Genomic DNA, 22,431 nt, shown 5'->3' on the forward strand with positions numbered 1-22,431 from the left:
GAACCTTCTTCCTTTCTGTCATCGCATGGACTTACTGCAGGACTTGTGAAATATAAAGTCCCTTATGCTACATTTTTCAGTATGTTTACAGTGAAATTGTGGTCAGAATTATACTCAGGTATTGTATCCCAGGGAAAAGCGTGAGGTATAATCTGAAATGCTGGTGATTACACTCCAGTTTGTGGCACTTACTTATTTCAATACTGGCAATCCTCTCGATCCATAAATACATAGCCTTCTCTGAAACACAAAATAAGACAGCAAAATGAGGTTCTTTTCAATTGCATGTTCCTAGGCTCTGTGCCATAACCTATTCCTGTAATAATACATGTTTAAATCTGTGTGTCTCCAATGGCTCTGGTGAGGAATTGAACCACATTCTCGATTTAAAAGGCTATACAAGCCCTGTATAATGAAAAGAATATCGTACAGTTAATAACCTACTGACATTTCTGAGCTGTTAATGCATCTTCCTGCTTCCTAGATGCTTCCAGAATAGAATAGTTCAGTTGGAAGGGACCTACAAAGATCATCAAGTCCAGCTGCTTGACTGCTTCAGGGCTAACTGAAAGGTAAAGCGTATTTTTAAGGGCATCATCCAGCTAGGGGGGCGCTTCAAAGTAAAAGCAACATCTGAATGTATTACTTCTGCTGTGGGTGGAGCTCAAGAGAGTTATTAGAGAATTGCTGGACCCTAGCATGGCTACTTAGCTGCAGCCTGTTAACTGATACAGTTGTATGCTTCCCTTTCAAATCTGTTGAATTTTCTTAAGAATGAAAAAACAGACTTCACTGATGCCCCATTCTTGAAATAAACAAAAACAAAAAGAGACCAACAATTTTACCTATAACTTAGTCACAAACCTTCTTATAAGACAATTTCCTAGAATTTTTGTTTGCCGTAGATTACCATGCTGCCAGAACTGTGGATATCTTGTATTAGTGATTATATTGCCAAGCTTTCAGCAGACCTAGTGAACTGAATTCAGCAGATATAACTGGAAAAAAAAAGCAATGGACATGCTAATCTAATATACAAAGCCATTGTAAAGAGATTCTATAATCTTTTTAATAACATCTGTCAACATTTGAGCCTTAAGTATTACTTCTAGATATGGATACTACTAGAACCTAGCATCTCATCTACTGTTGACTGTTTTACATTTTAATTACTTAGGGAAATTCGGTACTAACACTGAACTTATTCTTTGGTCTCAGTGATTAAACTGATATACTAATGTCTGATAAACACAGGTGTTTGAGACTGCTTCTCCTAGAAGCTGCCTATATAGAGAGATTAGTGGCAAGATATTAATGTGATTGAAATAACAATGAGATACGAATTTTTGCTTATTCTTTAAAAAATATTTCCAACTTCATTTAGGAAGTAAGATTTCAAGGTTTCTTGCAGGCAGTGTTTTATTTTTTTTAAATATTAAATCTTGAAATAAATGCAAATAATTTCTTTGTTTGTTGGAACAACTCAAAAAAATACAAAACTACATAATACAGTTCAAAATATTGTGTTGTGATGAATTCTTTTCGGTAGTGAAAACATTCTTTGCAAAAATTCTGTCCTTCTCTGTTAGCTATTAAGAATGTTCTATGAAAGTAGTAATCTTGGATAGCATATATTTCTTCTGTGGGATTCCAGTAGCAAGTGTTAAAGTTTTGAATTGGAAAGAAGTGTTAGCAAACAGCATGTCAGTCATGGACTTTGTGGTGGTCTGTAGTGCTCTGATTTTTTTACAGATGGATTTGTTAATACTAGTTTAGTATTAGGGCTAGCTTAGGGCTAAAGTTGACCCTCAGCTAAGATAAAAATTTATTTCAGCATAAGTGTTGTCAATGACGACAATTGTACTGGAGAGACATATGGCTAGTGAACACTGACATGTTCATGCATTTCAAAAAAAAAAAAAAAAAAAGATAATGCCATGGCTCACTTCTGATAGGATTTTGCATCCTGGCATTTATGTAAATGACAGCAGATATAATAAACCAAGGGAGCTTCACTATCATAGAGTGTTGTCAGGATGAACTACTAAGCGGGTTTGTCTAATGGTAGCAAAGTGAGATTATTGACTCTTCAGAAGAAGGTAATTCATCCACAGTGAATGTCTGCTGCTGTTTTTTTTAAGTCACTGGAAGCCATATAATTAGTATGGACTTTGCCTTGCATGGAGAGCTCTTTAGATTTGTAGTGTGTTTTTGGTTTTTTAACAAAATTATTGTTAAATAATTTTGGTCTTTAGGAGACTATTTCTAGTTTAGCAGTTCTTACAGTTCTGTTCCAGAATGTTTTCAATGCAAATATTGGTGCCTTGTGTCCTACCTGGCTACATCTTTCATGTGAAAATGCATGTTTTGGTGTACTAACATAGCCTTGTATTCTCTCACTCTCAGTACCATTATTAGGTAGCAAAGAAATGTATTAAGATATATTTATTGCCTGTGGTTGATGTAGAAACTTGCTCAAGTACGTAAGTACATATTCTATATTCAATTTGTTGTTTCTGTCCAGATTTTTTTTACACTTTCTTAAAATGTAGATCACGTTCATCAGGTGAAGTGATGAGATGGCTAGACCTTGAAATTTGAAACTGATTCATGGGTTTGATTTCTTGATTAGACTATCTCAGTTAAGTTACTACTTTCTCATCTGTGCTCTGTGGTAAATATCTTTCTTTTCCATGATAGCTGCTATGAGGAATGAAAATGTTTGAACCCGTACCTCATATTGGTATGTAGTGGGCTCTGATCAAAGCTGGGATTGGTATCAGTTGTTTTTAAATGTGGAGAAATACTGATTCAGTGTTTACGCCTTAGGTAAAGCTTCCACTGTCATGAATGGCAAAAGTCAAGGTTGCAGCAATGGCACTGACACAATAGACTTGTATGCTTGTAGACTTGTACCTGTTTTGTTTCCCTTCAACTCAGTGTGGTGATGCTTGTTTTCATGCCCCTTTTTCTGAACAAAAGAAAAGGGAAATGGATGAAGGTGTAATGTAGTTGTTTAAAGGAAGAAATTTAAAAAGTTAATCTTTATTACATGCAAAGTTAGGAAACAAAGTATTCAATACTTACCGTTGAGTGAAACCTTATAGTCACAGGGTTTGAAAAATATAGAAATAGTGCAGACTGAATACTATGATACCTTTTTTTTCCCCCAGAGTTTGAATAGCAAAATCTTGCAAGCTGTTGATGTACCAGTGTTTAAGCTGGCTTCTGTAACCTTCCAGCTGCATATGTTAGTATGCATTTTCAGATGGTCTGGACTACAAACCTATTCATGTATTCAGTGCCCAAAAGCATTGTTTGAATGCTATGTTTCAGATTTCACTTTTGACTGTACTAGCATTTGGAAAGAGAACAACTGATTCTTTTATTTAAAAAAAAAAAAAAGCTTGATAGCTATCCCTACTGTTTCCTCTGCCATTACTTAAAAAAAAAAAAAAAAAAGGAATGGGGGGGGACACACCTTTTTTGTTTTTCTTTGAAACTGCAAAAGCAACTATACCTCCAAGCTCCACAAGTCCTTAAAATTTTGTGTGTGAAAAGTGAGCTCAGCAGCCTTAAATACAAGTGAATGCTCTCTAAGTCAACAAATCTGATAGCTCACATCTGTACACAAGCAATGTTGCAGGCTTTTTGCAAGATCCTGAAGGCTGGTGAGTGAAATTGCAAAACTTTGGAGGGCAATCTGGTAGTTTTCCAGTTGAGGTTTGTTCAGTGTGTTATATATGCAAGGACAAATTCAACTGATAGGGGAAAACTACGTGATCAATAGACCCGGTTGGGTTAGGAGACTGGAGACAAGTTTGCTTTATCTTCCTCTGAAAAATGAGCTGTAGTACCGTTTATATAACCCATGTGCTACCTCCTCCTGCATTCAACAGGGCACCAACATTTCAGAATCTAGTCTTGGTAAGACACAGATGAATCCTCTTAAATCAAAAATCATATTTCTTCCTTGAAACTTCCAGAGGATGCAAATCTGCTGCTACCCTTTGTAAATGGGGATTTGAAATGGTAATTCCATTATGTATATTAAACATAATTTAGAAAGTGTTTCACCATTCAGTTTCTGGTTTAGTCCACTCAGACCCTCATACTTCTGCTTGCTAGCTTTGCTAGCTTGAGGAGTCTTTTTTTTTTTTTTTTCATTTTCCTCCTGTAAGTAATTAGACTGCAAACAAATCTACCAGCAGCTTTCTTCATCAGCTGAAGTGAGCTCCTTGTGTGCTTAACGTCTGGCATATTATCTAATCCTGTAATTATTTTTGTGGTTCCTTTCTGAACTTTCTCCAATTTACCTCCTCTTGTTGTTCTGTTCTACAGGGACCTAGCTTAGAAACACAGATGGTGGAAGATGAAACTGAGACAACAAGTGAAGAACTGCCCCCGCATCTGCGGGAAGAGCCTCCTGAAGGTACAGTGATGGCAGTCGGTATAAACTCATTGCATTAAATTGAGGAAAGTGTTCAGGCCAAGGAAGTTGTCTTTCTTGCTTGATTTGACTTTGAGCGTACCTTTGCTTTTTTTTTTTTCCTTGAGAGGGATAAGGCTTTCCTGAGAGTAGAGTCAGCCTCCCAACCAGAGGTCTAGCCAGCCTCCAATCCTACTTTTGCATTCAAAGAAGGTCACGCCTGCTGTACTGCAGACATTGTTCTGCATTCTCTTTTAACAATATGGTTTATGATTAAAATTGTCCTACCTGATCATCCTGCCTGTAAGTTTAGGAATAAAAGGCCTCCTGTATTGTGTTGTTTGTGATGTTTTGAGTGATCATTAGGGAAGACTTCCTAGTAGTCACCTATTCTTTCTCCTTACCTCACAGTGCAGCTTCTTGCTATTAATATTGTCCCCAGCAGAGCCTTGTCAAAGGCTTTCTAGTGATTTTGTTTCTTTCCGCCATCTCTCTTGGAAGGCAGTTTAGCCATCTCAGGGGGAGGCAGTGAGAGGCTGTCAGTCAGTAGGAGGCTCAGAAATGCCAATTGTAATTAAAAAAAATCTTGTTTGCAGTGACATGCTCTGGATTTATAGAGAGAATGGATTTTTCCCACTATGTAAGTGTTGCATACGTATATATGCAACAAAATAGGTGTCACTTTCTTTTGAACGGAAGCTGCTAACATTGTAGCAATTGGTGTTTAGAGGTTTGTTTCCAGTTCAGTGACTTTTAAAACACAATCACTCATAATCATTCTGGACAGCTTAAACAACCCAGAGTGTGCTGAGGTTCGTATTAGCAACTTTCAGTTAAAATATGACATGTCAATGGGAAACATAAATGTGTTTTATATTTTCCCTTTAAGGGAAGAATCTGTTCTTGATATAGTATTTATACTGACAGCTATTTTTAAAGAGCATATGAACCAAATAGATAGATAGTTTTAGGTATTTTCTGCTCCATCCCTTCTTGTTGAGTGCTCTGTTACAGTTTTACCATTAAGTTCTAATTTCTTGCTCTGCCATTTCATATACCCTTTGGCAATTGCAATATAGAGAGGTAAGTGAAAGGCAGGTCACTTTTTGCAACTTTATAAAGCCAGAAGGAAATGCATGCAGAAGACATTATGATTAATATATATATGTGTGTGATATACTTACATGTAATATGTTACTATACATATATACCTGAGTATACAGAGTATATTATCTTTCTTTCTAGGCAATGTCAGGTAAGCATGTAGTGAAAATGCATTTTTGAAGTAAGAATTCTGGTCAGTAGTCTGAGTTGGTTATTAAATGAGCCTAGAGACCAAACTCTGAAATGTAAAACACAGGAGATCGTCTTGTCTCATCAGTTTATCAGTAGACTTAGATTTTTGAACTATGCCTTTGAGTTGTGTAATCTGAAGGGTTTTTTTGAATGTGACTACGTGTTTTTGCAATTGAAAATGCTTGTTTCCGCCTGCAATCTCACTGGTTTGAATAATGATGAAAAATGTCAGCATTAATATTCCAGTTGTGTGACTTGTTGGGCAGTCTGGGAAAAGTATGTGTCCCAGATATGCCTGCTTTACTAGTGTGAGGGGAAAAGGAACTGTAACAGTTCAGCGAGTTTGGTTAGGCAGCGAGCGGTATGTTCCTTTAAAGTCTCAGCTCAGCATCTACTGTTTTGATTGACAGTGATACCAAGACTAGCAAAATAGGAGGGATACTGAGAGCATGACTTGAATGAGAGACTTCTTGGCAGAGGAGGTGGGAGAATTGGTCCTGAAAGATAACCATCAGGTTTACACTGAAATTATAGCTAGCTATAGTGGAGCTGAGTAACAGGAATGTTGCTTAGAAGCTGCTGTCTACCAACATCACCAAACAGAATTACTCTGAAGTTCATACGGTTGCTGGAATGATTACAAATACCCTGTGACAGAAACGGATCTCTGACGTTCTTTTAATAAGAAATGCCATTAAGTGCTATCATCTTCTTGTTCTTCTACTGCTTTCTGGTTTCTTCTGATAGCATTTTCCTAGTTAAATCAAATGCCTTGCAGTAAACAAGCCATGTTGTCATGCCTGCTGCGCTCTTGTTTCTTGGGATCTATGAATTGGAGACTATGCTGGCTTGCCTTCTGGTAATGAGTGCATAAGGGATGGAAAGCTCTCCAGAGCCTGTGTCCTTCTAGCACAATTCATTATTTCACCATATTGCATCACGGTAACTCTGGTTTCCAGCTTGCAAAGCGTATTTACTCTTCTCCTGAAAGGAGGGGAATTGGAAGGACTGTGCTGTGTAAATATTGCAATAAAATAAAAGGTGGTTCTTCGGGGATTGCCATGTTTCCGAGTGGTATTGCAATATGGCCTTCTACAAATGAAGGGGCAATTTAACAAGTTCCTCGTGTCCATAAGTCTCATGGGTAAGCCTATGTAAGGGCATGGTGTAGCACACTTTGTTTTCTGGTGCTGTATGCCAGGCAGCCTGTCAGTATTTGAGACAAGGTAATGTTCTGTGGCTTAAAAAGTAAATTGACCAGGGAATCCCCCAAAAGGTGACAGAGTTAAAGTTAGTAGTTCTGCGTAACCGAAATCCACTTAGTTTATCTGCTGTCAGAATGAGCTGTTTTAATGAAATCAGAATATACAAGTCAAAACCACATCTGATACAAGATCACACTAAGCGATATTGGATGCCAAAAAGGGCTCCCTATCCCGTAAGAAAGGCGTCGCCGTGCCCTGCCCTGTGGTGAAGTGGGGCCGGGCCGGGCCTGGCGGCGCCGCGGCCCCGCGCCCCGTGAGGGGCCGAGCGCGGGCTCCCGGCCGCTCCCTGCGGCGGGCACCGGAGGGCGCTGCGCGCTCGGCGCTGCCGCGGCCGCCAGCGGCTCGGCCGGCCCCGGCTCTTGGAAAGGGCCCTTTCGGGGGCCTGTGGCTGTGTAAAACCGCACCTCGGGTGTCTCTTGCGTGCAAAGACAAGAGTGAGCAAGAGAAAGTGTTTAAAACTATTAGCTTCTTCCCATTAAGCTGCTTGGTGACTTGTGGAAATCTACAAAGGCAGCTTTCCACACTTAAACCTCAGGAAGGCTGTTTATCCCCAATGATATTTTTACCTCTTACATTTTATGATCCATCTATTCAGTTCACATTTTTATCGTTTCCCCCTTTAATCTTGTTAACATTTTTTGTTTGTTTTTGTTAAAAGGTGAGTGCAAGGCTGCAGTTGCAATTAGCTTTTGGAGCGCTGCTGAGGCCCGCGTGCTGAACGCTTCACAGAGGAGGTGACGTGCACAGCAGAGCTGCAGGGCTACTGTCACCAAACAGTGCAGGGCAGCAATCTCTGGAGAGGAGCTAGTCTGCTTTAAGTTGCATGAAGCACCTTTGCCTTTGTGCACTGATCTGTCTTACTGATGTTTGAACACTGAGCTACTTTTAAGTAGAGTCAATGACGTCTGATGTTTGAACACTGAGCTACTTTTAAGTAGAGTCAATGACGTCTCAAGTGTTTGCTGTTGAATGCCAGCCTGATTGTTATGATTATTATGCTGTATCTGTTTCTTTATCTGCTGTTTCAGAGTTCTGCTGCTGACCATTTAATACAGTGCACTGTTAACTGTGTCAGTTCTTGGTTATAGATGTACTGAGTCCAGGGAAGGACCACTGGATGGAGCCAGGCTCTTTTCAGTGTTGCGCAGTGCCAGGATAAGGGGCAGTGGGCACAAACAGGAGCGCAGGAGGTTCTGTCTGAATGCTGGGGAGCACTTCTGTGCCACATGGATGATGGAGCCCTGTCACAGGTTGCCATATGGAGTCTCGTTCCTTGAGATCTTCAAAATCCACTGGGATGTGGTCCTGGGCAACCTGCTCCAGGTGGTCCTGTTTGCAGAGGGAGCTGTACCAGGAGGCCTCTGCAGCTTCCTGCCAGCCTCAGCTGTTCTGCAGTTCTGTGATTTTTGTGGTCTTCCACCTTGTATCTGCTATTTCTATGTATTTATGCTGTGTCTTTCTGAAGTCCCTGTGTACATCGTCTATTACACCAGTTCTTAAGAACTGTTCTTAAGTTCTTTACTCTGTCAAACTACAACTGTTATGCCTTTCAGGAATGCACCTTTAGCATATTCTGTGATATGGCTATTCCTTTTGGCCCTATATTGCTAACTAGCATCCAATATACTAGAGCTTAGTGTAAAGTGGCACTGTCAAGTTGAAAAGCTGTGTCACTGCTTAACAGCAGTATCCCCTCTTGGGAGATTAAAGACCAATTGTTCTTCCATGGTCTTTACGTATTAAGCATTAGAATTTTATCAGCCAACATGCTATGATCAGTCTGTCAATGAGCATGAGTCTTGTGGCTGAGCCAGACGTGCTATCCCTTCTGTGGTCTTCAGACCTAGTAGACATGGTTTTTCTTTGTTGCAGACAGACCGGGCCTTATGGAGTAAAACTTTATTAAAAGCAATGGGTCTTAGCAGCTCTGCAGTAGTATATAACATATCATATATATATAACATAACATATTGGGGAATTTACTTTCCAAATAATTCTGGTGTTCACAGTTCAAATTTTTACATTTGCTGTGGGTAGAGAGCACACATGGATAGTTACTGTATATCAGATGATTTGCACCAATTTAGTACATAGCATCTTGTGTGAACCCTATAATCTGTCTCTGTGGAGGCATATAGCTTTTTTCTGCTGTTTTATGTCTTCTGCAGGATAGAACTATATTGCATGCTTCTGTGAGAAGCTTTAGGACTTCTTATCCACATTTTGGGAATCTCTGATCCAAGGTATCTGTCTGGGAGCTTTGTGGATCACTCATTCAGGATTGCCTTTGGATGCAAGTATTTCACCCAGATGTTTTATCTGTGCAGATCTAACTCAAATAGAGTAGTGTTTCAATTCCAGTACCACTATGTGTTTGAAGTTTCTGAAACTAATTAGGTTTCTCTTCATGCTGGGGTGATGTTGGGTCACTCTCTTATGAGAACACATCAGTTTTTTGAAGCTATGAGTGAGCAGAAGAATCTGCCTGTTTAGGCATCTCACATGAGATGAGATATTCAGTTTACAGCCGCGCTATAGGTGTCTAACTTTGAAACGGTTTATTGCTATAAGAAGATCACTTTTTTCATGACTGGGTGGTGCTTTCCCACTAATTTTTATTATTCTTGACAGAGCACAGTCTCCATCAGTGATGAAATGTTATTGTTGGGCCAACTTCAGTAAGTGCCACACCATGATTTAAATGCTGCAAACATGAGCTTTATCATGTTCTGTATCTTCATATTGTAAGTAGTGTTTCCTGTATTTGTCTCCAAACTGACTTTGTGCTAAATAAACACAAAATATCACCTTAGAAAATGGCACTGTTGTAGCAATTCAGTTTCCAGTAAGTGTTAAGGTCTGTACTGAAAAATGTTGCTTTTTTCTGGTATAAAGGAACTTCATTAAAGCTGCCTGTGGCACTTGTACACATGTATGTAGTGGATTACACTGCATGTGCATACACAGTCTACCAGACTAATATCTTCAAGAAATTCTCTGTAGCTGTGCTATTTGCTAAGCCCTTCTCTGCTTTCCCAGGTCAAATGACTCTCTTCAGTGTGCTATCTACTGAAGTCCAACAGTGAAATCCTTTTACAGAGGAGCTCTTTAAATGATCTGCTTTTTTTGTCTGATGGCCAGTTGGCAACATTCTCAGCCTGGATTCGCCTCTGCAGTTCTGTGGTCTTACAACTAAAGCAAAAGGCTGGGAACTGGGACAACTATAATCTATTCCTAGTCTTACTATTGACTTATTCTGTGGCACTAGTCTTGTAGTTGAGTCTTCCTTGAACTGTGGTATTTTGTTATGTGTAGAACAGAAACGGCTGTTCTGATTTATAAATGAGGACGGTTAAAAACACAAATTGTAACTTTTTAGGCTTTTAGATACTTGAAAATTAATACAGAAATTGTGATTGCAGTGTAAAAATAATATAAAACTTTGCTTGATATGTATCTTGTCAGGCTTTTTTGCATCCACAAAAAGGTGATTGGCCTTGTCAGATAACTTCATATAGAAAGACAGGTTTCTTAAAAAACAGGGAAAGACATTAGCAGCGAGGCTGTCTGTTCTTTGTAGCTGGGACTTTATGTACCTGGCATGTCTTCTCATCTGTGAAAACATTTCCTGAGCTACTTCTGTAAATGGCCTGAGGCTGAAGAGCAACATTTCAATATCATTTGTCTCTTCTTAAGGCACAGATTCTGTGCAGCCATATTCTTCTGTTGGCCAAAACAGTTCTTGCCTTTGCAAAAAGAAATGACCGGGAGTGTCAGCTCAGTCTTCTACTCAAAGTCTACCTTAATATTTCTAGTAGAGTTGTAAAGCACATTGACACGTACCCAAATGCTAATACTATGTTTCCGTTTAATTTATTGCTATCATTATTTTAGTGAAAGCTGAGATTCTTCTTAGTTTAAATTCTTCAGTGGCTTCCTCATGCTTTATTTAATTTTGTTCTCTGGGGGAAATCAGCAGTCTGAAATTGGAAAAAATACTCAACCAGTGTGTACCATTTTTTTCCTATCTTTCACGCCCCAGTCCTGCTGTATTACTGCTGCCGTATACCTGCTACTGACAGTGTGCATCTTCCCTTCAGCAGCTATATTACTTGGTCTCCTAGAAACAGCATGAAAGCTATTTAAATTGTTTTTATTCCACTTCTTCCTCTGCCCTTTTCTTTCCTCTTCACTATCTTTGTATGATATAATGAGATGTTACTTTGACAGCTCAGCATCCCTTTTCTCTAGCCTACTCTATGCCCTGCAAATCATTCTGTCACTAAGTGTTGTATGTGTGCACAGCATATGCTGTTAATGGCAGCATAAATAGCCTCCCAGTGCCTGGCGGATTCCAGAAGAAAGATTCTTGTAACTTAAGTGTGGGAAACCTCTTATCAGTGGATCTTGCTAATACAATAATGTTGCAAAGTGAGTCAATAACCATCTGGTTTTCCCTGAGGGTGTTTGCGCATAGTATAGGGATAACAATAGTTTTACCATTTGCCTTGGCATCATCCAAATGTAGACATTTCAGGGTGAAGGGCCAGTGAGAAGCCTCTGTCAGAAGATGCATTTTTATCAATTACTAGTGAATGCGTTTTATTCTAGTAATAGGGTTTTGAACTGCTGGAGTGTCAGAATTCTGTTATGTGAGTGAAAGCAGTATACCTTACAACCCAGCTGAAGTGGCAGACATTTGTCACCATTTCTGTTATAATTAGAGACATATAAAGTTATGGATGCAGGAGAATGTTTTTTAGAATGTGTTTTTCATTTTGAAGACCAAGATGAGATACACAGAAACGAGCCAATTGTTTTTAAATAAATCTTTTGGACTTGTAGCTCTCAGTCTCTCAGTTCTAAAGCTGGAAAAGTGATTCTTATTTGTTCCTAATGGACTAAAAAAAGATGCAAGTGAGTCTCCCCTTACTTATAGCTACAGTCTGAAGTACTAAATAAGAATGAGCAATGCAGTAAATCCAGGTCAGAAGCTAAATTGAATCAGTATATCAGTGTGTTAGCAACGATGGTATCTTGAACTGCTAAACTATCAGAGGGTTATAAGCAGGCAATTAAATCATATGGTTGGTATATGAGGCTGTTAATTCTGCCTCAAAACAGAGTGAAATGCTCACTTAACATTTCATAAGCATCTGCAGTCTCAACCTGGCTGCCTGTCTTGATTTCAGCTGTTTGTGAACAAGTTAAACCACTACTTTAACTGTTGGTATGATTGCACAGTTGCACCAGTCTGGCCTCTCCTGGAGTGATGGTTTTGTGATCCAAAACTAATCTTATTCTGAAGAGGAGAGTGTCTTTCAAGTTTATGAACTCAGACTGCAAAACCAAGGGCTTTTTGGTCAATCTTCTTGCCCTCTGGGATAATAGTCTTAAAACAAACAACAACAAAAAAACCCACTTCCTCAGCTACTTAAAAATTAGGTTGAACTCTAGTTTTTGTGCAGAACAGCGTTGCATTAGTAAGTGTGTGTGTGTGAATTCTGTCTTGATTTTCAGGCTACAGCAAAGACAAATGCACAATGCACTTGCCTTATTAGTGTGGAGGATTCTCAAGCCATTGTAATTACTACTTGGGCATATTACAGGAGGACCTGTCCCCTCTCTATCCAGTTGACATGTTGCCTAGTCAGAAAGAGTTTAGCTAATGCTTAATTTCATATTTGCTTCTATCTTCTTTGTTATGCCCTCTCTGTTCCACTAATACAGTTTTTTCAGTTTTACCACAAAATATGTAATATTCAGTAGGATATACCTGCTGCAAAAAGTTTTAGGTGACTTTTATTTTTGGGTTATGTTATGAAAAAATAATACTTTTTTCAGATCATATCCAGAAGGAAATAACATACATTTTCTTCTCATAAAATATTAAATCAAATTTGCAGGTAATGGCAAAAATTTGGTCATGATATTTCTGTGACTTGTGAGAGGGTCTTAGGATCTGAGGTTTTTAGAAGAAAGTCTTGGAAATTTCTTGCTGTAGAGACGAGGTTAATAGTTTGGAACTATAACAAATTTTATTTTCTAGCACCAGAGACCTCATCTTTGGAACAAATAAGAGGCTTTCAAGAGGTAGGCAGGAGATGAAGAGTTCATAATGTAGATGTGTGTGCCATTTACCAAAATACCTATTCATCCAAGGTAGAACTGTGAGAAACTGGTAATGTCATTGACTTCTGCTGTTTCTACCTTTCTGGAACTTAAATTTTATTTTAAAGGTAATAACCCTGTGCAGAATTTTGAAGTCCTGGATTGTTGTTTGTATCCTATATAAACTGCTACTGTCTCTTTTTCCTTCCCTCCATACTTTTCCAGAGATTTGAGGAGGAGGTGGGAGGTGTTCAGTATTTTATTTTTTATTAGTTTTTTTCCCTAAAAAGTTCTTATTCCTTAAGTACAAAATTGGAATAATTTTAGTTAATTGTTTGAAGTGATCCTCTTTAATTAAGCCAAACATTAGTGTGTATTCAGTACTGGAAAGTGTGATTGTATGAAGTACCATGTACTTCTCTCACACCCCTCCAAAAGCTAATGAACAAAACCCCAAGATTTAATAAAATGTTATTACGATATGGTAAACGTAGGCCTCTGGGAAATGCAAACTGAAGCTGCAAGTTTGGTTGAGTGTGGGCTGTATTTTATAGCTTGAGAATGTTAATGGTACTGTTATTGCAGTGTTTTATTCCTAGCATCTTGAGGGCTGTTTCTTTTTTTTTCTTGCTTAAAATATTTGATTTATTTAATCAGGGAAGTGGGTAAGTTCTTCCATTCTATGGATCTTGTATCTTTATCCTGAGAGTGGGAAAAACACATTTACCCAGTCTGGATATTGGCTAAAAATCTTGCTTACGTTATGTAAAGAAATCTTGTTTCCTGTGAAATCTGCAGACGTTTAAAGTTTGTGATTAACTGAACCCAGCTGTAATTAAAACACAGTTTGGTCATTGGTTGAAGCTTAACATGTTCCCACACAGCTACTGCAAGAGCTGTTCCTACGTTTGGCCCTGGTGGCACGCTCCCAGTGGTGCCTACCTACGCAGCCACGTTTTCAGTTCCTAGCCCAAAAACAGCAGTGCGCCCAAAGCCAGGGATTGCTTCCTCCTGGAGGAAGCATGGACGTAGACAGAGTGAGTTACCTTCTCTGTCATCCCCACCGATTGTAGGTGGAAGGATGCGTTGTCCACATGAGTAAGAGCCTGTAGTGTGCAGGTGAGCTTATATGGAACCTAAGGACAGGGTTTGGGGCCACTATGTGCTCTCCTGGCATTCTCAGATTTTAGGGAGGAAGAGAGAGGTGCAATGGCAGGTATCACTAAGGATGTCTCTTGTGATAGCCTAGAGGAGTCACCTTTTGATGTCCATGTGCTACACTGAAGTTAGTAGGAGGAGCAATTAAGACAGTGGGGAAAACAGCAGGATCTTGCCTTTCAAACTTCACTCCTCTTGGCTCTGATCCAGGTATCATGAATATGACATGAGACACTTTGTTGATATTTGATTAACTGGGAGGCTTGTTCTTGTTTTGTGTGACACATTGCAAGTTAACCACCCAGCATGCTGACATGTGCTATTGAAAACAAACACTTAAATCTACGCTGGGAAGCAGGCTGCCAAACACACCGAGGAGGAGGCTGAAGAGCCTGCCCTCGGGGAACTGTCTGCAAAGGGCATCGAGGAGTTTTCTGTGGCTCTGGCGCCTACAGCTCTGGAGTTCGGCGCTGCATTCACCCCTGTTCATTTTCAGAAACATTTTCTTCAACAGTCCCATGCAGGTAAAACACTCCGGACGCAACTTGGGAATAGTGACTGGCAAATGAGTTGTAGCGCTCAGGCGGAACTTTCTGCGGGAATCAGCTGGTGTGCGCTGCGCATCCTTCCAACAGCTGCTGGCACCTTTCCGCGGAGCCCCTGGGTGGGAGCTCTCTCCAGCAGTGGGATTTTCCATTCCCCCCGCTTCTTTGCGGCTGTGTTGTTGCTGCAGGCAGCCCAGTAGAGGGCTGCGAAGGGCTGGGACAGGCACTGATCAGACAACCAAGGTCTTGCTTAAGCCGATGCTGACAGATGTGATTAGAGTAATAGAGTGGCTTTTTTTTACATCATGCTTGCTTTTTCTGTGAGTTTAAGTTCCATGACATCAAGAATGTGTCAGGGCTTTCCTATTTTATGAGTAACGAATTTCAGGAACAAAACTTGAAGACTTAGCAAAGCTTCTTTTTCCTCTAATTCCCTTCTCATTCTCCTTTATATTCCAATTTTTTTGATGCCCCCTCTCTCAGTGGGGATCTCGGTGTGGAAACCATCCCAAATTTCCCAGTCAGCAATAGAATATCTTTAAAGGAGGTGTTATCCAGACAGGGGATTAGGTTTATGGGTGTTAAATATTGAAAGGAGTAAAAATTGTAGCACAATGCACAATAGCTGTTGAGATCTTTGCAGCCCTTAGCTGTATTTTCAGACCAGCTTCACAGCATAGCAGGAAACCTCCTGCTGATTCAGTGGGCACTTTCAATTCCACTTAAAGCGAAATGTGCCCTCTGACCTGTTTTCAGACAGCTGTGCAAAGCCTGTGAAAACAGTCGAGTTGTCTTGTCTGGAATTGCAGATCTACGTCGCCTGGTGCAGCCAGGAGGTGGGTGGCCTCAGGGGACCCCCGTGTGTTGCCTGTGAGAATCTGTTAGGATTTTGGGGAGGGGGGAAGCAGGCCTTACGTAAGATGCCTTGTCCTTCTTGAAAGCAGTTAGCTGCTCTTTCTTTTCCTTTGAGGCAGGTGCAAGGGGAAAAAATAAATCTTTAAAAGTACCTGCTAGTTTGCAGGTTGAGATTTTAATCTTTTTGCTCAGAGTATTTTTTTTTTTCCATGGAAAGAAGCTGTATCCTTGCAGATCATGGAGTGTGACTGGGGTAAAGGGAAAAGAGCAGCAGTGAGTGAACAGCTGGGAGGAAGAGGGATGGAGGGTGGGCACATTTTCATGCTGCTGTAATGAATTACAGCCAGAAAGAAATTAGTGAAGACCCATAAAATACAGAACAAGTAAGAGTTGTTTCCAAGAGAACAACAAGAGTTGTTTTTCCATGACTTAGCAGCAGCTCTTCTAGATGACCTGTTGAATTTACAGTAACTTCTGGCTGAAGTGTTTTTAGAGTAAAGTACAGGCAGTTTTTTCACCTGACTTTTTTTCTTCCTGCAGCACAAAACAAACAAACAAAAAAAAAAACAGGACATCAGATGGAGGTGAGGGTTCTGTGAGGACAGTTTGTGAGGGAGAAAAATTGACAGCCTCTCAGAATGATCTAGTAGGAGTCCATTAGTAGTCATTGGTTTGATTTGAGATCATGAGAAAGCTTTTAGTTCAGAGAAGCCAACCATCCCCTGCCCTCAGTTTGTCTTGAACAAGCTATTGCTCTCAGATGGTGACCTGTGCTAAATTATATCTTTGCCACACTGGAAACCAGGTCTGTGAGTAATGAGTTGACAGGAAAACAATCTTCATCCCTACGTGGAATACCTGGGATATATTGGGGCAGTTATACCTGATGAATGGGGAAGGGTAGTCTTCAAATTGCACAACAACTTTTAACTGCAGATTTAGTTTGTGTTCAAAAATGATGGTCAGATTTTTCCTTTCAGACTTCTAGCCCCTCAGATATAGAAATCAATCTCCCATGGGACAACTAGGGTGTTGACACTCTTTAAAGGGGAGGGAGAGAGGGAAATGTTGCTCCATGTACTTTTCCATTTCCATCAGCAAGTTTGCTATTTGAACTTAAATCTGTCTTTATTGTAACGTTGCAAGATACCCCACTTTGTCACAGAAAACAATGTGGTATTAAAAGGTAAAGCAGTGAATACGTACAAAGCTGAATGATTTTAGGGAAAGGAGGGAGGAAGTGCAGGAAGGAGAGGTAGGTAAACTGACTCTGGTCAAGACTTTGACAAGAATGTAATAATCTCAAATGAGGTTTGTTCCCAGCAGACGCTGAAGACATCCTGACCTTATTTAACTCTGATTTATTCATCATGGGAACAGATTTTTGTATCTCTTATATTCTGTGACTGATGGGCAGGAGTAATTTCTCTCTCAATACAGATGAGTGCCCTGTGGTAGACTCCATTTGCGACATTGATAGGAGCAGGGTGCCATCAGCCACAGAGTTAGCTGAAGAAATATTTTCCTTTTCAGTCTTGCAGTCTTAACGCGTGTGTGATGTGTGTGTAACAGTGTTGGGGGGGAAGGTTACTGAATTGTATGAAACCTGAGTCATGAATTCCCTCTACTGTCTGACATCTTCTCAAATCACAAGGAAAAGGAGGAACTGTGGCTTTGCCTCTTCTTCCTTTCTTTGAATTCTTTCAAGCGGGAAGAATATCCCTTCTTCCTCTCAGTCCCACTCTCACATGCTGTTTTTGTACATGACACAATTTTATGGGTCTTTTACTTGCAGATGTGCACCTTTTATCTGTAATATCTTCAACTGTTATCATACAGAATCACAGAATCGTCTAGGTTAGAAGAGACCTCCAAGATCACCTAGTCCAACCTCTGACCTAACACTAACAAGTCCTCCACTAAACCGTATCACTAAGCTCAACATCCAAACGTCTTTTAAAGACCTCCAGGGATGGTGACTCAACCACTTCCCTGGGCAGCCCATTCCAATGCCTAACAACCCTTTTGGTAAAGAAGTTCTTCCTAATATCCAACCTAAACCTCCCCTGGCGCAACTTGAGCCCATTCCCCCTCATCCTGTCACCAGGCACGTGGGAGGATAGACCAACCGCCACCTCTCTACAGCCTCCTTTAAGGTACCTATAGAGAGCGATAAGGTCACCCCTGAGCCTCCTCTCCTCCAGGCTGAACAATCCCAGCTCCCTCAGCTGCTCCTCTTAAGACTTGTTCTCCAGACCCCTCACCAGCTTCGTTGCCCTTCTCTGGACTCTCTCAAGCACCTCCATGTCCTTCTTGTAGTGAGGTACTTGCAGTACTCGAGGTGCAGCCTCACCAGAGCTGAGTATAGGGGGACAATCACTTCCCTAGACCTGCTGGCCACACTGCTTCTTATGCAAGCCAGGATGCTGTTGGCCTTCTTGGCCACCTGAGCACACTGCTGGTTCATATTCAGCTCATATTCATACTCATATACTGCATTTTTTTGTACAACTGTCTTATTAAATGGATATCCTTGAAAGTAGTAATGGCCAGTCCTTTAGAAAGGTCAGTTATAAGCACCTTTTGTTTCGTGTATACTGCAGACAGATCAGTTTTCATAGCTACCTCCTTTTCCTCATGGATGGCGTTGGGGCAAGAATAGGAGATACAGGAAGGGGACAATGAGATAATTGAGCTGGTGCTGAAGAAGGTAGAATTAACATCGTTAATGTTAACAGCTTGATATATTTCATAATGTGCAAACAATGAAATCAGATGTCAGTGAACATCAGATTAAAAACATCTAGATTCTGACGATGGGGAAGAAGAACGAATTTGTTGTGAAAAAAACTGTAGTGAGAGGGTTTATGAACCATATTTTTTTTTTCAAGCACAAGTGAAACACTGGCTCTGATCAGTGACCAGTCACCATATTAGCAGACTATTTCAGGATTTTTCATGATGTGTTTTGCTGTCTGATGGAGTATACAGGCAAGTTTCGTGTCAGGTCAGAAGGTGATATTCTTACCTCTGTGCTTCTGTTTTGCAGTTCTTTGCTACTGACAACAATAAAGTCAGGAAATAACCGAATCACATGCCAGATACGCTAGTGATGGCAGGGCATCCAAATATGAAGGAAAGAGTGGTGAGAGAGACAATGAAGATCCTTGCCTCAGTAGAGCAGTGTACATGTAGTGCTAATGTGGCTGAACTGCGGTTGTAGCACACGTACTCTGAAAACTGTCTTAAAAACCATTACTGCCAATGCAACCTTGCAGTTCAAGCACTGCTTTCTACTGCTAGGTAAAACCCACGTATAGGTGGATCAATGCTACTGGATGCTTTAGGGTTCTTTAGAGGATCCTTCTGAAATACAGTAATAATCAATTCCTAGTGAATGGAAACAATCTCTAAAGCATGGTTTATTCTTCTGGGTTAATATCCTTGCGGGCTTTTTAGAGAGCTAGTAGCTCAGTGGAGGTAGATTCTGCTTCTCTGTGTTATCTTTCCTTAGCTTTATTTAGCAAAAGCTTGAAGTCCACTGTTTCTTTCTACGTCTTGGACTACTGGAGATTTTAATTGGTATTAACTATAGGTGCATTGTAGACCAAACCAAACGTGAAACTGTGTAGTCTGTAATAACTGTTTGCTTTTTTGAGATTCAGGAGAACAGTTGGGATGTCATTCAAACTGAGGAGGATGTCATGGGGCAGAAAGTTTTGGGTGTTGAGGGTTTTTTAAGAGGCTCCTGTAGCTGCGCAAGGAATCATCATCCAGAGGTACATTTGGAGTTCTGTTGCTAACTCCTTTTGAATTTGGTATTTGTTAGTATCTCAGTTTCTTCATGAGTCTTTAAAATAAGCATGGTAAGGTCTTTTAAACCTGTTGCTCAAAACCTGCAGTATCTGCCAAAATTTGCTGGTCTTTCTGGCAGGTTGGCAAAATAAGAGGTGTGGTGTTTTAAGAAGCTGAAATGAGAAAGTCGTGTGGTTTTTTTTCTTTCTTCTTTACTAAGAAAGCAAATGGTGTCTTCATAGCATAGCTCTTTTGGGGTGCAATTTAACATTTGTAAAGTGCTTTACAGGACTTTGGGTGAAAGAATACAGCAAACCACAGTACTGATACTGTACTTCTTTGGCAGTGCAATCTCACCTTTCTCACCAGACTGTGGCCTACTTGGTTGCAGAGGAGACTGTGATGATCCCAATATAAGTCAGTATAGGCAAACCAATCAAATCCTCAGACAGCTGGAAGCAAAACCTTTCTCTTTTTTTTTTTTCTGTAATGACAGATATTTTAAATGTATCTGGTAATCTGTTTGAAAAATATTCATCTTATTGCTTTCTTTATCTTACCAAATCAAAACTGTTTTTTATGTTAATTTCATGGGAATCCCTATATCTCAAATATTTCTTCTGAGACTGGCTCCTGCCTATCTGTTTATGATATGCTCATATTAAAAATAGAAGACTCCAGCATGCTGTGAACTGAATGTGGGACTGACATCAGATATACTGGACCTTCATATAAAAAAATAATGGGCATCCTGGGTCCTGTAAACTGTGGTCTTTTTGTATATGTATTTTGTATAAGAGCTTCCCTTTATTTATATAAATATACCATTACTGAAAATGAAAATTCCACCACTGAATTTTGTACTTGCCTATTCCACGATAAACAGTGTCTTGGTATTTGACAGCTGCATGATAAAAGCTGTGGTATTTGCAGGAGAAGAATGAGGATGTTTGGCAGGGTAGGATGATTTAATTTCTTCTCACCACTTGCTGCTATTGGAGTTCTGACATTTTTTCCCCTTTATTTTTAGTGATTTTTTTTCTTCTTTCACTTTCAAAAGTTAATCTACCACTGCCTCTTTGCTTTCAAGAATGTTTGCTGCTGACCTTTAACAAGCCCTGTAAATGTTACACTAGGTCATAGGGTTTGTACACTTTTTAACAAATAAGAAAGCTATAGAGCTGGTAAATGTTCCAACATCAGTGAAGCTTATTTAATTCTGTAAAACCCAAAAAGAATGGCTGTAAAGAGACAAAAGGGATAGTCATTACAGAAACTTCCTTAGCTGAAGGGCACTTGCCTTTTCAATAGAGATTCCCTATAATAGCAGCTCTACTTCTCATTTCCCTCTCTTCCCATACAACGATGGCTGATATGCTTCATGCACTAGAAGAACAACTGTGACGCTCGGAATCATTTCCACCAGCTTTAGTTTCTAAACCAGAACTGATGATTTGGTTTGAATTAGTCCCCCCCTGCCCAATCCATTTGCTTTTTCCTTACTTCTATCTATATGGAACTCATGATACAGCTGAGATGTAGTGCAAGTGCTAAAGTGACTCTCTTTTTCATGTTTAATACATTTGGGTATTTAATTTCAAGCCTGACATTAAATTTAATAAGTTCAATAATTCTCTAAAAAAATGTCCTTAATTAAACAGTTTCATGCTGCTATTCAAACACTGCTTTCCATTCTCTCTGAAATGTAGCTTGCTTAGCTTGTACATTAAAACTGTAATGGCCTGTGTGATAGTGTCCAACACGCTGTGACGCTCCCAATGCATAAGACTCACTTCAGTTTCGAGGATGAAAATCTATTTGTAAACATATGAGTGATTCTAATACTAACAAGATCTCAAGTGCTACAGTATTTCCAGTGGATGGTGGATAATAAGTGCATTGTTAACGGAATGCTGACACCTCTTCCATGCTTTTCCTTCTCAGAGGGCTTAAATAATCTTTTGAAATCACCTTGGGAATTTTAATCCGTGCTAAGCTCAGTATTTTTTCTTTGGTTTGCCTTTTTCTGCTAACCCTACAGTATTTCTTTGGCATTGTTGCATCAGAGATCATGGCGTCTAGAGTGTATGCTGGCTCTTTCATGCCTGTAAGTAACAGTGAGGTGCTCTTTTTCATTAGAAGGAAAAAGAGAAAGTGCTGTTTGTGTGGTTCCTTCAATCTCCCCCTCCTTCCCTGGCATAGCACTGCCTAGGTGTTCATGGGGCTACGGCTCCCAAAGACAACCAGAAAGATGACTTTTTAAAGTGAATGTGGTTAACGTGTTTCTTTATAGCCAAAATGTATTGCGGGTCACTTCTGTCAAAGTAGCTAAAATGTTAGTTGTGAGAGAGCTGCTTATCTGTGTCGTATTCGTTTCCAACCTACCTGCCACATTTAAGGAAATGCAAAACACATTTTATTGTATAACACCTATATATTTTGCAGGATTGCTGGAGAGCAAACTCAGTGAAGTGAAGGCTCCCTTCTTGCAGCTGACCAGTTAGAATTTTTAACAGATACAATGTGGTGGGTCACAAATGTAGCTTTTTTTGTGTGATTGTGTTGCTGTCGAGACAGCTTCATTTTGAGTTCTGCCGTTCATTTGTCCAGTACCGAGCAACCTCTCTGGGTCTGACTGATCTGCTCCTTACAGTACTGGCCCAATATTCTCAAACTGGCGTGTGCTAAAAAAGAATTATCTAGCTTAATTTTTAACTTGTCAAATATATTTTTAATTATTTACTATTTTTAATATATTTTAAAAAAATTTTAAATATCTCATTATTTCCTAAGTATCTTTGATTTTTCTTAGAATCATTAAGGTTGGAAAAGCCCTCCAAGATCATCTGGTCCAACCATCTCCCTACCACCAATGTCACCCACTAAACCATGTCCCTTAGCACCATGTCCAACCTTTCGTTAAACACCCCCAGGGACAGTGACTCCACCACCTCCCTGGGCAACCCGTTTCAGGGAG

General features: G+C 39.9%; 1 protein-coding gene across 5 annotated transcripts in view; it reads left to right on the top strand.

The window, feature by feature from the left end:
- The window catches only part of LOC118244518 (transmembrane protein 263-like), a 193,279-nt gene that overhangs the window by 9,706 nt on the left and 161,142 nt on the right, over positions 1-22,431 (top strand). For 2 of the 5 annotated variants that reach the window (XR_004777558.2, XM_035539560.2), the window contains exons 2-3: positions 485-572; positions 4,342-4,432. Coding sequence is in view for 3 of the 5 variants with exons in the window: in XM_035539560.2 (XP_035395453.1) it covers positions 4,363-4,432 (70 nt within the window). In the remaining 2 variants the exon portion in view is untranslated. Of the gene's footprint in view, positions 1-484; positions 573-2,700; positions 2,744-4,341; positions 4,433-22,431 lie in introns of those variants that run through there. The other 3 variants (XM_050711012.1, XR_007708334.1, XM_035539559.2) reach the window with 3 other exon arrangements.

The sequence above is a fragment of the Cygnus atratus genome, chromosome 5, assembly GCF_013377495.2.
Source record: "Cygnus atratus isolate AKBS03 ecotype Queensland, Australia chromosome 5, CAtr_DNAZoo_HiC_assembly, whole genome shotgun sequence".
NCBI lineage: Eukaryota > Metazoa > Chordata > Aves > Anseriformes > Anatidae > Cygnus > Cygnus atratus.